Source organism: Malaclemys terrapin, chromosome 4, assembly GCF_027887155.1.
Source record: "Malaclemys terrapin pileata isolate rMalTer1 chromosome 4, rMalTer1.hap1, whole genome shotgun sequence".
Taxonomy (NCBI): Eukaryota; Metazoa; Chordata; order Testudines; family Emydidae; genus Malaclemys; species Malaclemys terrapin.
In genome coordinates this window covers 138,021,912-138,038,826 of record NC_071508.1, presented here as the reverse complement: position 1 = coordinate 138,038,826, position 16,915 = coordinate 138,021,912, and the positions used below count along the sequence as shown (strand labels likewise).

At 46.0% G+C, this 16,915-nt stretch overlaps 1 protein-coding gene across 8 annotated transcripts in view; it reads left to right on the top strand.

The window, feature by feature from the left end:
• SYNE2 (spectrin repeat containing nuclear envelope protein 2) overlaps positions 1 to 16,915 on the top strand; it is a 262,085-nt gene that overhangs the window by 238,456 nt on the left and 6,714 nt on the right. For 5 of the 8 annotated variants that reach the window (XM_054026015.1, XM_054026014.1, XM_054026017.1 and 2 more), the window contains 8 exons: positions 511 to 693; positions 8,881 to 9,018; positions 10,210 to 10,404; positions 11,857 to 12,139; positions 12,459 to 12,527; positions 13,362 to 13,501; positions 14,413 to 14,548; positions 16,573 to 16,784. In XM_054026015.1, the coding sequence (XP_053881990.1) occupies positions 511 to 693; positions 8,881 to 9,018; positions 10,210 to 10,404; positions 11,857 to 12,139; positions 12,459 to 12,527; positions 13,362 to 13,501; positions 14,413 to 14,548; positions 16,573 to 16,784 (1,356 nt within the window). The remainder of the gene's footprint in view (positions 1 to 510; positions 694 to 8,880; positions 9,019 to 10,209; positions 10,405 to 11,856; positions 12,140 to 12,458; positions 12,528 to 13,361; positions 13,502 to 14,412; positions 14,549 to 16,572; positions 16,785 to 16,915) is intronic. The other 3 variants (XM_054026012.1, XM_054026011.1, XM_054026013.1) reach the window with 3 other exon arrangements.

The following is a 16,915-nucleotide window of genomic DNA, read 5'->3' as shown; positions in this document are numbered from 1 at the left end:
AAGCAATTGCTTACTCTGCTTATGCCTAGCACTGGCTCTAACAAATAGACTGTGCCCTTTATTAGTTCCTGGGGCCAGTGTTTGAACTGCTTTTAGACACATTTTCTCCAAGCAGTTGATGATCCTCTAAACAGTCCTTAATAGTAGATTATTAAAAGCTACATTTTATTTGCTCGTGTAAGTCAGCTGTTTGTTTTGCTTATAAAAGTCTAAGAGATTGCAAGCTATTATATACTACATTTATTTTTGATGTGATCATTTATTTCCAATTGGACAAGAAACTGCAATAGACTAAATTGTGTAAGTAGGACAAATTGCGTATGTGCTCTCACGTCCTGTGACTTCAGTGGGGAGCTGTGAACACACGTCTGAGGGCAGGTTGTGGTGATAAAACATAATCCTGGTTTTGATTGATTTTGAGGATCTGATTTTTCTGTTCCATGATTGCAGTATTTTATCGATCCTTTCTCCGAAGTGCAAAGGAATAAGATTACTAAATTTGCATTACAGGCATTTCAACGACAAATTCATGAGCGACTCACTCAGCTGGAGCTAATCAATAAACAATATAGGCGGCTTGCCCGGGAGAATCGTACAGATTCAGCCAGCAAGCTGAAACAGATGGTACATGAAGGCAACCAGCGCTGGGACAATCTCCAGAAACGGGTTGCTGCCATTCTAAGAAGACTGAAGGTAATTGCAGGGTGTTGTGAGGGTTAGTGTAAAGCACTGTGAGGCCCATGTAGAAATAACACTACCTAAGTGCAAAGTTGTTATGGAGAATGCTCATCTCTACAGTTAGATTTTGCATTTATAAATGCAAAACCCAAAGTTTATGTAAGGAACAATAAGGCTGGAACACAAACCAGCAAAATCAAAGACAGCTCAAGCTAAGGTTGAACATTTGCCCCAGGTTCTCTGCTGCGCGGGATTTCCACTTAGTGCAACAGAAGATAAAGGATGCCATCAGGCAGCCTGTTATAGCTCCGATTTTCAGGGTGGAATCTGCTGCTCTAATCTACCCAAGGTGGCAGTGGTTCCCTAGGGACAGCTGTGCTCCTGGCACACCCTACCCCACCTCTGACACTCCTGCAACCAGGGCTGGGGGGAAAGGGCTTGGCACAGGAGTCAGGTACAAGAAGCTGGCCTTTGTTCTTAACTAGAACTAAATATGGAGACATGGATAAAGTTATCCCAAGAAAGTCTGTCAATCCAAACTGGGATGCTGCAGTCATAAGAACATAACATAAGAATGGCCATACTGAGTCAGACCCAAGGTCTATTTAGCCCAGTATCCTGTCTTCTAACAGTGACCAATGCTAGGTGCCCAGAGGGAATGAACAGAACAGGTAATCATCAAGTGATCCATCCCGTCACCCATTCCCAACTTCTGGCAAACAGAGACTAGTGACACCATCCCTGCCCATCTTGGCTAATAGCCATTGATGGACCTATCCTCCATGAATTTATCTAGTTCTTTTTTGAACCCTAGTCTTGGCCTTCACAACATCCTCTGGCAAAGAGTGCCACAGGTTGACTGTGCATTGTGTGAAGAAATACTTCCTTTTGTTTTTTTCAGTAAAGTGCAACCAGCAGAGAATGCAGCAAGGTGTGTAAGTTACCAATCAGTGCTTGAGGGCACCTCATAGGGAGGCCATTTGGTGGCATTTGTCCTTAACAAATAGATTGGCTTTAACCAGCGCTGCTGGAAGGTGAAGAGTAGTGGAATAATAGGCAATATTTTTGAGAGCCCTTTTTTGACCCCTCCCCCAGGTAGTACTGCTCCTGTTCTGCCTCTCTTCTGACCCAGCACCCTTCTGTGGCTGTGTTCATGGTACATGATGCGCTTTACTTAACTTCTGCCAGAGTTTGACAGACTTTACTTTGACTTCTTCATTTGCCTTATGAACCAGTCCTCAGGTGACCTATGCTGAGTGGCAATCCTGATGCTAAACAAGGCTCCGGGGGCTGCTGCACGAAATACAGGCTTGCTGGGGGCCTGCTGTGTCATAAATAGGGCTTTTCATGGCTAAAGCATAAGCACATTTTACACAAATACACCTCCCTAGCTTAACCACATCCCTTTTTGCTTTGAACTCCCTCACACCTACTATTGGGGTAATTTCAGCACTGGAGTAAGTATGTGCATCTCTTCTAACTTAATTGGAATTGCACCTATCTGTTCCAAGACTGAATATAACTCTGTGCCTTTCTGAATTTAGAGTGCAACGTCCTGAGGTTCAGCTGAATTGCACAGAGTGGGGCTGAGGTGCAAAAGAAGCTTAAAGTTCTCTCCCTAGATCCTGGTGTAGTGTAGGCCGCTGTAATTTATGCTGGTTTGTGACAGGCCCAAAGGGTTAAAAATGTCCCAAGTTATGGTGAAGGGGCATACTGGCCACACCCTTTTCTTTGACCAGACCTCCTTTTTCCTGCAACGTGAGCCACAGTGGAGGGGAGCAACAAAAGAGTATCGGGCTCGTTCTAATACTTAGGTAATCCTCTCTGAGCTGGTTAAACTGACTTCAGGGCCTGGAAAAGCTAGTCACAGCCCAATTTATGATATAGCAAGTTCCCAGCAAGCGCTAGGAAGAAAAATAAATCCCCCAAAATCAGCAGATCTGACTGTAACCAAGCAAAGGGAGGAAACCTGCAGTTAGAAGGTGTCATTTGTACTCTTTTACCTAATCTCTCTTCAGTATATTTATTGTTTGGGAGCTATTTAGCAGGCTATGATGGAGAAAGCTCCTCTTTTGATATCCACCCAGGTGGGAGACAGCAGGAAGTAGAACAAATTTATACAAATGATTTTAACACCAAATGGCATGATAATTACACTTGAGAATATTTCCACATTCCAGCTAATTAATCATTTTGCTAATTTTGATGATTAATTTTAATTAGAGATGGGACTTGTTTCCTTTATCTAAACTAGCTGCTAAAGTTAGCAGCAAAAACAACTAAGCCCTAGTCTAAACACAGTTTTTGTACTGGCAGAACTATGTGGATTAGGGGTGGGGATTTTTTTATTTTTTTTACCAGTATAGTTATACCAGGACACCCACCCCCCCCCAGTGTGGGTGTAGTTATACTAGTATAAAGGTGCTTTATATTCATATACCTCATTCCCCTTCCTGTGTGGCATAAACACCTTTATATCAGTATAACAGTGTCTGTGCTAGCAGGGGTTGTACTGCTTTAAGTATACCCAACTTAGGGTATGTCTACACTACGAAATTAGTTCGAATTTATAGAAGCCGGTTTTATTGAAATCGGTTGTATACAGCCGATTGTGTATGTCCACACAATAAAATGCTCTAGGTGCTCTAGTCGGCAGACCGCGTCCACAGTACGAGGCTAGCGTCGACTTCCGGAGCATTGCACTATGGGTAGCTATCCCACAGCTATCCCACAGTTCCCGCAGTCTCCGCCGCCCCTTGGAATTCTGGGTTGAGATCCCAATGCCCGGATGATGCAAAACAGTGTCGCGGGCGGTTCTGGGTACATGTCGTCAGGCCCCTCCCTCCCCCGTCACAGCAACGGCAGACAATAGATTCGCGCCCTTTTATCTGGGTTAGTTACCTGGGTTACCTGTGCAGACAACATGGAGCCCGCTCAGCACAGCTGAGCTCACCGTCACCATATATCCTCTTGGTGCCGGCAGACGTGGGACTGCATTGCTACACAGCAGCAGCTGCTAACTGCCTTTTGGCGGTAGACGGTGCAGTAGACTGGTAGCCTTCATCGGCGATCTGGGTGCTGGCAGCCGTGGGGCTTGCCTTTTGGCAGTAAATGGTGTATTATGACTGTTAGCCGGCCTATTACAAGTCGGGTCATCGCACATTAGCAGAGTCTTCCCTGAGCAGCAGCTCGTGCAATAGGCCTGAAGACCATCGTCATACACCGCCCCGTATTTGCTGCCAAGCACCCAGAAAGATGCCGAGGGCTATCAGTCACGCTGCACCGTCGTCTTAAGATGTAAAAAATAGATTTTCTCTGTATTCATTTGCTTCCCCCTCCCTCCGTCAAATCAACGGCCTGCTAAACCCAGGGTTTTCAGTTTAATCTTTGGGGGGGACCAGTCTGTGACAGTTGTTTGTGTCTCTCCCTGATGCACAGCCACCGTTCTTTATTTTAATTCCCTGTGCCTGTACGCCATGTCGTCACTCGGCCCCCCTCCCTCCTTCCCCTAGGCCGTCAGATACTACGTTTGCGCCACAGCTCGAGCCGCGAAGCGGTTCACGCCTTTTCTTTGAATTCTGGGTTGAGATCCCAATGCCCGGATGATGCAAAACAGTGTCGCGGGCGGTTCTGGGTACATGTCGTCAGGCCCCTCCCTCCCCCGTCACAGCAACGGCAGACAATAGATTCGCGCCTTTTTACCTGGGTTACCTGGGTTACCTGTGCAGACAACATGGAGCCCGCTCAGCACAGCTGAGCTCACCGTCACCATATGTCCTCTGGGTGCCGGCAGACGTGGGACTGCATTGCTACACAGCAGCAGCTGCTAACTGCCTTTTGGCAGTAGACGGTGTAGCATGAGTGATAGCCGTGGGGCTGGCAGCCGTAGGGCTGCATTGCACCAGCCCCTTCCAGGCGATGGTATATTATGACTGGTACCCGTCGTCGTCGTACTGGAGTGGCTGTCAATCATGGCCACCTGGGCAGACATGCTACTGTCTCGATGATGACGGTTACCAGTCATAATGTACTATTTTCTGCCAATTGCCCAATATTGTCTGCTAAGCACCCAGAAGAGGCCGAGGGCGATGCTGGGTGCTGGCGGACGTGGGGCTGGCAGACATGGGGCTGCATTGCTACACAGCAGCAGCCCCTTGCCTTTTGGCAGATGATGGTATATTATGATTGGTACCCATCATCATCATACTGGTATGGCTGTCACTCATGCTGCAGCGTCGGCTGCCACCTTAAGATGTAAAAAATAGATTTATTCTGTGTTCATTTGCTTCCCCTTCCTCCGTGAAATCAACGGCCTGCTAAGCCCAGGGTTTCCAGTTTAATCTTTGGGGGGACCATTCTGTGTGACAGTTGTTTGTGTTTCTCCCTGTTCCTGTACCTGTACGCCATGTCGTCACTTGGCCCTCCCTCCCTCCCTCCCTCCCTCCCGCCCTCCTTCTCCTGGTCCATCAGATACTACTTTCGCGCCTTTTTTCTGACCAGGCGCCATAGCTAGCACTGGGATCATGGAGCCCGCTCAGATCACCGCGGCAATTATGAGCACTATGAACACCACGCGCATTGTCCTGGAGTATATGCAGAGCCAGAACATGCCAAGGCGAAACCCGGACCAGGCGAGGAGGCGATTGCAGCACGGCGACGAGAGTGATGAGGAAATTGACATGGCCATAGACCTCTCACAAGGCACAGGCCCCAGCAATGTGGAAATCATGGTGTCACTGGGGCAGGTTGATACCGTGGAACGCCGATTCTGGGCCCGGGAAACAAGCACAGACTGGTGGGATCGCATCGTGCTGCAGGTATGGGACGATTCCCAGTGGCTGCGAAACTTTCGCATGCGTAAGGCCACTTTCATGGAACTTTGTGACTTGCTTTCCCCTGCCCTGAAGCGCCAGAATACCAAGATGAGAGCAGCCCTCACAGTTGAGAAGCGAGTGGCGATAGCCCTGTGGAAGCTTGCAACGCCAGACAGCTACCGGTCAGTCGGGAATCAATTTGGAGTGGGCAAATCTACGGTGGGGGCTGCTGTGATCCAATTTGCCAGGGCAATGAAAGACCTGGTGATAGCAAGGGTAGTGACTCTGGGCAACGTGCAGTCAATAGTGGATGGTTTTGCTGAAATGGGATTCCCAAACTGTGGCGGGGCCATAGACGGAACCCATATCCCTATCTTGTCACCGGAGCACCAAGCCACCGACTACGTAAACCGCAAGGGGTACTTTTCAATGCTGCTGCAAGCCCTGGTGGATCACAAGGGACGTTTCACCAACATCAACGTGGGATGGCCGGGAAAGGTACATGATGCTCGCGTCTTCAGGAACTCTGCTCTGTTTCGAAAGCTGGAGGAAGGGACTTTCTTCCCGGACCAGAAAGTGACCATTGGGGATGTTGAAATGCCTATCGTGATCCTTGGGGACCCAGCCTACCCCTTAATGCCATGGCTCATGAAGCCGTACACAGGCAGCCTGGACAGGAGTCAGGACCTGTTCAACTACAGGCTGAGCAAGTGCCGAATGGTGGTGGAATGTGCATTTGGACGTTTAAAAGCGCGCTGGCGCAGCTTACTGACTCGCTCAGACCTCAGCGAAAAGAATATCCCTATTGTTATTGCTGCTTGCTGTGCGCTCCACAATATCTGTGAGAGTAAGGGGGAGACCTTTATGGCGGGGTGGGAGGTTGAGGCAACTCGCCTGGCCGCTGATTACGCGCAGCCAGACACCAGGGCGGTTAGAGGAGCACAGCAGGGCGCGGTGCGCATCAGAGAAGCTTTGAAAACGAGTTTTGTGACTGGCCAGGCTACTGTGTGAAACTTCTGTTTGTTTCTCCTTGATGAACCCTCCAACCCCCCCCCCCGACCCGGTTCACTCTACTTCCCTGTAAACCAACCACCCCACCCCACCCTCCCCTCCCCCTTGCAGAGGCAATAAAGTCATTGTTTTTTCACATTCATGCATTCTTTATTAGTTCCTTACAGAGGTAGGGGGATAATTGCCAAGGTAGCCTGGGATGGGTGGGGGAGGAGGGATGGAAAAGGACACACTGCATTTTAAAACTTTAACTCTTATTGAAGGCCAGCCTTCTGATGCTTTGGCGATCATCTGGGGTGGAGTGACTGGGTGGACGGAGGCCCCCCCACCGTGTTCTTGGGCGTCTGGGTGAGGAGGCTATGGAACTTGGGGAGGAGGGCTGTTGGTTACACAGGGGCTGTAGCGGCGGTCTCTGCTCCTGCTGCCTTTCCTGCAACTCAACCATACGCTCGAGCATATCACTTTGATGCTCCAGCAGACGGAGCATTGCCTCTTGCCGTCTGTCTGCAAGCTGACGCCACCTATCGTCTTCAGCCCGCCACTTGCTCTGTTCTTCCCGCGATTCAGCCCGCCACCTCTCCTCTCGTTCATATTGGGCTTTTCTCATCTCCGTCATTGACTGCCTCCACGCATTCTGCTGTGCTCTATCAGCCTGGGCGGACATCTGCAGCTCCGTGAACATCTCGTCCCTCGTCTTACGTTTTCTCTTTCTAATGTTCACGAGCCTCTGCGAAGGAGAAACATTTGCAGCTGGTGGAGGAGAAGGGAGAGGTGGTTAAAAAGGACACATTTTAGGGAACAATGGGTACACTCTTTCATTACAAGGTCGCATATTTCGGCTTGCAGGCAGCCATCGTAGGCCACAGTGTTTTGGCTTTTTTAACCTTCTTAACATGCGGGAAAGGTTGCAAACAGCAGCGCATTTCCCATATCAAGGATGAATTGGGTTGTCCATTTAAAATGGGGTTTCAATGTAAAAGGAGGGGGCTGCGGTTTCCCGGTTAACATGCGGCACAAACACAAGTAAACCACCCCCCCCCACACACACACACACGATTCTCTGGGATGATCACTTCACCCCTCCCCCCCACCGCGTGGTTAACAGCGGGGAACATTTCTGGTCAGAAGAGCAGGAACGGGCGCCTCTGAATGTCCCCCTTAATAAAATCACCCCATTTCAACCAGGAGAGCTTTCTGGAGATGTCCCTGGAGGATTTCCGCCCCATCCCCATACACGTTAACAGACTTGCTTGCTTTTTTTTTGTAATGTTTACAAATATTTACAAAGTTACACTCACCAGAGGTCTCCTGTGTGCCCTGAGGGTCTTGGGTGAGTTCGGGGGTTACTGGTTCCAGGTCCAGGGTCACAAACATATCCTGGCTGTTGGGGAAACCGGTTTCTCCGCTTCCTTGCTGCTGTGAGCTACCTACAGTACCTCCATCGTCATCTTCCTCGTTCCCCGAACCGTCTTCCCTGTGTGTTTCTCCAGTGAGAGAGTCATAGCACACGGTTGGGGTAGTGGTGGCTGCACCCCCTAGGATCGCATGCAGCTCCGCGTAGTAGCGGCAAGTTTGCGGCTCTGCCCCGGACCTTCCGTTTGCTTCTCTGGCTTTGTGGTAGGCTTGCCTTAGCTCCTTAATTTTCACGCGGCACTGCTGTGTGTCCCTGTTATGGCCTCGGTCCTTCATGGCCTTGGAGATCTTTTCTAATACTTTTCCATTTCTTTTACTGCTACGGAGTTCAGCTATCACTGCTTCATCTCCCCATATGGCGAGCAGATCTCGTACCTCCCGTTCGGTCCATGCTGGAGCTCTTTTGCGATCCTGGGAGGACTCCATGACGGTTACCTGTGCTGATGAGCTCTGCGTGGTCACCTGTGCTCTCCACGCTGGGCAAACAGGAAATGAAATTCAAACCTTCGCGGGTCTTTTCCTGTCTACCTGGTCAGTGCATCTGAGTTGAGAGCGCTGTCCAGAGCGGTCACAATGAAGCACTGTGGGATAGCTCCCGGAGGCCAATAACATCGAATTCCGTCCACACTACCCCAATTCCGACCCGCAAAGGCCGGTTTTATCGCTAATCCCCTCGTCGGAGGTGGTGTAAAGAAACCGGTTTAAAGGGCCCTTTAATTCGAAAGAAAGGGCCTCGTTGTGTGGACGTGTCCAGGCTTAATTCGGTTTAACGCTGCTAAAGTCGACCTAAACCCGTAGTGTAGACCAGGCCTTAGACTATCTCTGGTGGGTAGACAAGGCCTTACACACGTCTGTTTAAAATGAACAGCAATTCTGAAAGAAAATGCCAGTTTTAAAGTGCTCCTATGACAATCTTTATTCAGTAACTGAACTAATAATGTACAGCTGCCCTTTTCTTATTCAGTACTTCACCAACCAGAGAGATGAGTTTGAGGGAACAAGAGAAAGCATTCTTGTGTGGCTCACAGAAATGGACCTTCAGCTGACAAATGTGGAACACTTCTCAGAGAGTAACTTTGATGACAAAATGCGGCAATTAAACGTATGTATCATTCAAAATAGCTGTTTTACAGAACAAAGATGATAATGTCAGTCTATAGTCTATTGATAATGCCTGCCAGTTATCTATGGGCTAATTTCATGACAACATACATTATGTCCATCAGATCATATTTGTTATAGGATCAGTAAACTTTAAAAAAATAATTGTACAATTCAACATAAAAAATACTTTCTATAAAATGTAAGTTCAGTTTTCAGAGTCTTCAATTCTATCTTTCCATTCCCCCTTACAACGTAGTGTCAATGACAGTTATATTAAACTTAAAAGATAGCTTAAATCTGGGTAAACATAAACAGCAATCACTAAAGAGTTGTATACCTAAAATCAAAATTTAGAATCCCTTAGCCAACTTGAAGATAGGTCCAGTTCTGTAATATTATTATCTCCCATGAGGATTTTTAATACAATGTAGCATATTTGGGAGGTGTATTCTTTGAAAATTTCAATCACGCACATGTATACTAGGTTTTGTGACATTCCTTCAGGAAGGTATTAATTCTTTGCTACATGAATAATTAAGTTGATTTTCCTTTCAGCAGTACTCTTCTGTCCTTCCCCCATAACACATTCTTGTTGTTCCACAGCATATATTCAGTTTATATATGTGCAAAGTTCAAAGGTGACTTAGTGGCAAGGGGGACGTGATGGTTCAAGTTACCTAAGGTCACTTGTTCAAGCTAATGGTGACCAGAAGTTTTTGCCATCTATTTCAATAGCAAAGATGGAATGCATTCAGGTTTTAGTGGCTAGATCCCTACATCACAAATACAGTCATTGGTACCGGGGTGCTTACTGGAAGGCTTTGCGTAGGCATGAGGAATAGCCTACTCTTTCACACATTTGAGGTACATCAACTGGATAGTGTGGGCAAGTTTGAATCGCTATTGCCTGTGCTGTTCCTGTTGCATGGATGGAGAACTTCACTTTGTGCTAATTTCAATCAGCCCCTAAATTCACACAGCAAATTCACTCACACAACTTTTACTAGCAAAACAAAAACCAAACCTTTACAGATGGTGGATAGAAAGCTATCTGCCAAAAGAAGATAGATGACTGTGTCCGTGTTCAGATTCCTTTCACTTTACAATGCTAGAACAGAAGGACAGCCTCAAGCACAGGCAAGAAAGAAACATTGCTTAAGTAACCATTTCTTATGTATGTTCAATATAGGGTTTCCAACAGGAAATAACCCTAAACACCAATAAGATCGATCAGCTAATAGTTTTTGGAGAGCAGCTGATTCAGAAGAGTGAGCCTTTGGATGCTACCCTGATTGAAGATGAGTTGGAGGAACTGCATAGATACTGTCAGGAAGTGTTTGGACGAGTCTCTCGATTCCACCAAAGATTAACTTCCAGGCATCCTGTAAGGGATAAGTATGATCTTGGTGCTTTGGCAGAGTGTTGATATGAAAATGAAATACTCATTGCGTAGCGGTAGCTGAGTAGCAGCATGGTCTTAATGCAGGGGTGGGCAAACTACAGCCCGGGGCCGCATTCAGCCCTCCAGATGTTTTAATCTGGCCCTTCAGCTCCTGCTGGGGAGCGGGTTCCAGGGATTGCCCCGCTCCACCCGGGGAGCTGGGTCGGGGACAATGTAAAGAAATGAATAATGGCTCTGCACGGCTCCCAGAAGCAGCAGTATGTCCCCCTTCTGGTTCCTATGCATAGGGGCAGCCAGGGGGCTCCGCAGGCTGCTCCCGAAGTGCCGCCCCCGCAGTTCCCATTGGCCAGGAACTACAGCCAATGGGAGCTGCAGGGGTGGCGCCTGCGGATGGGGCAGCGCACAGAGCTGCCTGGCTGTGCCTCCGCGTAGGAGCCGGAGGGGTGGGACATGCTGCTGCTTCTGGGAGCTGCTTGAGATAGAGCACCCCAGAGCCTGCACCCCTGACCCTCTCCCATGCCCCCTCCCGCCCTCCAAATCCCTCAGTCCTAGCCCAGAGCACCCTCCTGCACCCCCAGCCCCTCAGCCCCACCCCAGAGCCCTCAATCCTAGCCCTCATCCCAACCTCCAATTTCGTGAGCATTCATGACAAACCATACAATTTCCATACCTATATGTGGCCCTCGGGCCAAAAAGTTTGCCCACCCCGTCTTAATGGATTGAGTGCAGAGGGGTCAGGAATTCCTCAGTAATAATTCCAGCTTTGCCACTCATTTTTTATTTGTCAAGAGACAAGACCAATCACAGGGATGTTGTGGGGCTTAATTAGTCAATAATGGTAAAGGGCTTGAAAATGTTCCATGCAGATTTTTGTACCAGTTTTTATTCCTTTTATTAGCTTCCATAACATTCCATCAACATTTTCTTTTGGATAATCACAATAGATTTATTTGTGTCCCTGGTTTGTTCTTCACTTTCATTGGGGGACTAACGCCAGTCTTTACTTGTCACTGGGAGCTATTAGCCAATGCTCAGTGTGTTTTGGCTCAAAAAGAAATACCATCTATTAAAAAGGACTTAATTAGCGGAGTAATGCTTCCCATTGTCCACCTGATGGTGCCACACTGGAACTGGCTACCCATTCTTGTTTGCAGAAGGGAGGCATCTCAGTGGTGATATGGGGAGGAGGGCTAAGTACTGTGCTGAGATAGAAGTTGTGGCTGCAGAAGAAAAGGAAGGGGAGAGAAGTGAGGATCTTCTCTGGGCTTTCCATCAGTTTAAGAACATACGGCAGGGACAGACCATCACAGACATCACGCTGATGTCTGCCTGCCACAATAATAATCTTCTGCATTTCTCCACCTCTTACTGCATCACTTGTTAAGTGACCTAGATCTATGTTTATTCATCACAATATAAAACAATTATTTTTAGGGGATAGAAGATGACAAAGATACATCTGAAAATGAGACAGATGCAGAAGACTCAAGAGAAATGCAAAATGATCCCTGGCATAAGAAGGCAATAAATGAGGTGCCTTCTTCTCAGCAGTCCCTTTGCCATCTTGTGTCCCCTGCACCAGCTCATGAAAGGTCAGGCTGTGAGACCCCTGTCAGTGTTGACTCCATCCCACTTGAATGGGATCACACAGGTGATGTAGGGGGCTCTTCCTCTCATGAGGATGAAGAAGAAGGAACATACTACAGTGCTCTCTCAGGTAAGAGCCAATAATCCCAGACATTTTTGTTTCAGTATAGCCACCTCCAGGACCCCTGAAGTGGCACCTGTTTGTTTGTTTGTTTGTTTTTAAATTTGTAACGGTACAAAAATGTGAGAATTATTCAACTCTTCATCATATTGTCTAAACCAAACGAAGTTTTGAATGCCCCCCAAATTCTTTGTTTTCTAAAACTGTCTGATGAAAATAGTAATGAAGTTTTTCCTTTCAGTCAGTCAATATTTCAGATGTTTCTATTTCATATTCAGTAAATATTGAATATTTGTCCAGTGAGGAAAATGACGTTATTCTCTTTCAGATGTAGAAATCACTGAAAATCCTGAGGCATATCTTAAAATGACCACAAAAACTTTGAAAGCATCTTCTGGTAGGCACCTGCTAATGCATGTGTCTGAACATGGCAATCTCCCTGTGGCGCACGCTATATTCCTAAACCTGTTTCATATGTAACGTCTGATTTCCTGCCTTGTGTGGACACCATGTGCCATTGTGTCATGGTGTTTTTACGCTGCAGTAGAAACACATGTACATTACAAAGCATTCAAGAACATGCCATTTAGAATTTTCCTGTCAGATGCAGAGATGGTTAATGTGCATTTCATTATATTGATCCAAAATCTTTCAGCTCTTTCATGGTGGTTTGGTCTGGGTATTATTTTTTTTTTCCTTGTTGATTGTAATCACCTATTTACTGAGACAGTAGTTTACTTTTGCAATTAAAAGCGGCACTTTAACTATCGCTTATCATTTTGCATTGTGTGTGACAGCCTTGGGCATGCCATCCGTTAAATCCCAAATGAGCATTCACTATTCTCTTCCAGTCAGGACAGGTCTATTCTTAACTCACTTGTCATGCATTGCAGCAAAATGATAGTATCATGGGAATAGGAACTTCACAAAACTACGGCGCAAACTTTTCTTTTCTTGTTTTAAATCATACTGCAGCCAAACATTTTCAGAAGAAAATAAAATGTCCCATAACTGCATGGCTGTCATTTCATTACCTTCTGGGTTACTGTTGACATTTTGCAAATGTGCATGCTTTGCAAGGAAAGCTGCAGAACTGTCATTTTGATGCCATCACTTGATGCCATATTCTTCAGAACACTTCTTAATTTATTTAAAAAGTAAATGCTTCACTACAGACTTGAGTGGCTCAGATTCAGGGTTTTTTAATTTATTTTATTTTTTTATGTGGCAGGAAAATCCATTTCAGAAGCTCTTACATGGCATTCCCCGGATAGCCCAGCCTGCAGAAAACATCAATACCACCAGGCAGAGATGGTGAGAAATGTGCGGTCTGGCAGCCCAGAGACAAGTACCCCATATAAACCAGGCTATGCGAGTTCCAGATCTGTGGACATTAATTCTAAGCAATTAAAGATTAATTAATTCCTGGAGACTCCAGGACTATCTTAGAAACTCTAGGTTCAAAGTATCCTTTCCCAGCGTGCAGGCTGGAAGAGGGGAAGGGGTCTGCCTAAACACAGCCTGCTACTCCTCCCATTTCTGGTCATTCAAAGAGCTGCCCTGATGGCAAAGAGGGAATTGCCAGGGTGACTGTGCCCAAGACAGCGGGGAAGCCAGAAGAGAGCTCATTCTTAGTGGTTAGTTTCCAGCAGTAGTGAAACTGGCAGCAGGTCTACCTTCATCTCCTTTGGATTGCTTATTGTCCCCGTCTGCCAGCTCACTGTCTCAGGGGGATTGGGCCATAGCCATCAATACTCTAGTTCTCATGGGAATGAGGCAGCACTGGGGCCAGGCTATTAATGGTTATTGTTAGAGTTGCTTGTTGTTAGTCCACCTCCATATTTTTTCTTATAAGAGCTCTTGCCAAGTCTCAGTACCTAATGGAGTGAATGGAAATGCCACTGATACTAGATTTTATACAGTCGTTCAGAATAAGCTAATTTCTATCAATAAATCACTAGGGCCCAGATCTTCAAAGGTATATAAGCTCCTAAACTTCCACTGAAATCACTGGAAGTTACAAGCCTAAACACCTTTGAGGATCTGAACCTCTCACCAGATTAAGTGTCATTACTGTATTTCTGCCAGTAACTGTTTGCGTATTTACCTGGTATACATAAAATGCTGTTGCATAGAGATGGTGTTGGCCTGCTGCACCTTTATTAAGTATAATTCTCAAAAATTCCCTACACCCTACCACCTTTTATACTAATGTGCATGCAACTTGAAGGTTCATGGCCATTCACAGCATGTGAGTTTAATAAACCTATGAAATAATCTAGGTTAAACCGCTAATGTCTGCAAGCAGTGGGAGCACGGACAGTGTGAAAGAAGTATCTGCTATATTGAATGATGAAGAACCCCAAAATGAACAGGGGCTTGTGAGCATTCCAGCTGCAGAGAAGCAATCAGGTACAGGTAAAGATAAACAATGTAAAGAAATTAATAATGGCTGTTATGAAATGGTTTATTATGTGACTCACAAGTTAACAAACCAAAGACAACATGACAGTGCACTTACATTGAGAACAGATGTACCACTGCTCTCCGAAAGGATGGATTTTACTAACATTTGCTAAGCCTTCTTCTCACTTGACATTGTCTGACCTGTGTTTATTGCTGAATTCTCAGCCCTATTACTCAAGAGTTTCAGACTCATCATATACTTGACTTTTGTCTCCTTACTGATAAAAGTGAAATTGTTCCCAGTCATTTCAGTGAGGTTCTAGCCACTTCAAGGGATTTTTAATCAGACTGTGAAAATTCTTCACTCAAGCCAAGAAGTACGTTACTTTGACTAAAACAAGATTGGCATAACTTGTTTTCTCAGTAACTTATACTCCAACCATTAAGGCAATAATGGTATATTACAGCTCCCATTTACATAAGCTCTTGATTAACCAAGGCTTGGTAATGTTTGCTACATTTTTCACTGTAGAGCAGGTCCATACTAATAACAGAGACAGTTGAGCCGGCTCCCTTAACCTTACAAGACTGTGTTTTCTGGTCTCAGGTGTTTTCTGAGACCTTCATAAGATCAGGTGTGTACCATAATTACAAACCTCCAGTAGAGTGACAGTGATAAATTGCAGCTATACCAACCATTTTATGCTGTGACTGCATCAATTCTCACACTTTGACCAGCATCAAGCCAGGTCACTGTGTGGATGGTAGATCTCCACGGCAGACCTACGTGCTATGGGAAGTGATGTTGGTGACTGAGTGGTTTGGCACTCTTTCTTCTCAGTCAGCACAGAAGCAATTACCCCAACATGGTTTTATGTAGCACTATGCATAATGCCTCTTTCAGATGATACATAAAACTTGGCCATTTGTATTTACTTTGGTGGTTAATCCTGTTGTTTTTGCCGAATTCAGTCTGGATAATTACATTCTACCTTTCTATATTTCTTCTGTATTTTTGTCTCGATAAAGTATTCCTCACTTACTGTAGAAAAAATTCCTATGTAGTGTCACTATTTTCCAAATAATTGTCAGGTAACCTGTATAGGTTGTATATCTAGTTGTAAAGCTGACTTTTCAGGATATAAATAGTACATTATAATAATGTTATTATGGTATTTCTATACAAGGTGTCGCAGGGCAGATATACCTGTCAGCCGCTTGGGCCAGTATGGCCCCGCAGCTTAAGTCACTAAGACAGGCCTGGGGTTCAGGACAGAAAGGCCTAAGGCTGAAGTCTTAAGTAGCCACCTTCCTTCCCAGGGCAGTATGGCCCAATGGCCAGAGTCAGTAGGGCTGTCCTGGGGTTCAGGACATAGGACCTAATGGCCAAAGTCTAGGTAGCCGCCTTCCTTCCCAGGGCTGTATAGCCCAATTCACCTCCCTGCATGTCGGCGGTGTCCACGGTAGGTCAGATGGAGTAGGGGACCCGGGCCTACCCTTCACCTAGTCCCGACCCAGGACCCCAGGGAACTGATACCTCGCTGCTCAGTCTCAGTCACCCATCACTACTGCCCCTTCCCTGGGTCGTTTCCTACCCCTTCTTCCAATGCAGGGGATCCCTCGGCAATCGTTGCCTTGGCAGTCAGCTGGGGTTTGGTAGAGGCACTAACCTGGCTGGCATTGGCATCTGGTGACTCCCGCATTCTCCCAGCAGGAGCCTGCAGCACAATTAACAGATGGTCAGCCTAAACTCAGCTGAGCTGCTCCCTCTTATACTGTGGTTCCAGTTGGAGCATGCCCAGCATGTGAGGGGGCTTGGCTTCCTTGGACCAGAGCATGGGATTAACCTCCTCCGGCCCAGTGCAGGACTGATACACCCCATCACACAAAGAAAGAGAGTATCTGGTCAGAAACTGATTGCAGAATGGGTTCTTTATTAACGCTAAACTTGATAGTCTGTAAAGAATATTCTGTTCTATTTTAAATAATATTCACATTATTGGTGTGTTAAAGCATTTCTTGGTATATCACTGTAGGTGTTATTGAGAGATGGGAGCTCATACAAGCTCAGGACCTAAGAAATAAACTTAGAATGAAACAGAATTTGCAGCAATGGCAACAACTGAACTCTGATCTCAGTGATATTACTGCTTGGCTGGATAAAACTGAAGAAGAGCTGGAAGAATTACAGAAAGCAAAGCCTGCAACCAATATGCATACAATGGAACAAAGAGTAAAGAAACTGAAAGTAAGTTATCATATACCGAGAAGTGAGGTTTTAAGAATGTCATTACTATTTAAAAGACTTGTTTCTCTGAGCAAATAGTCTTTTTTTCCTATAATTTGTGAATACTATATTAACAATAAAGTTTTTTAGAC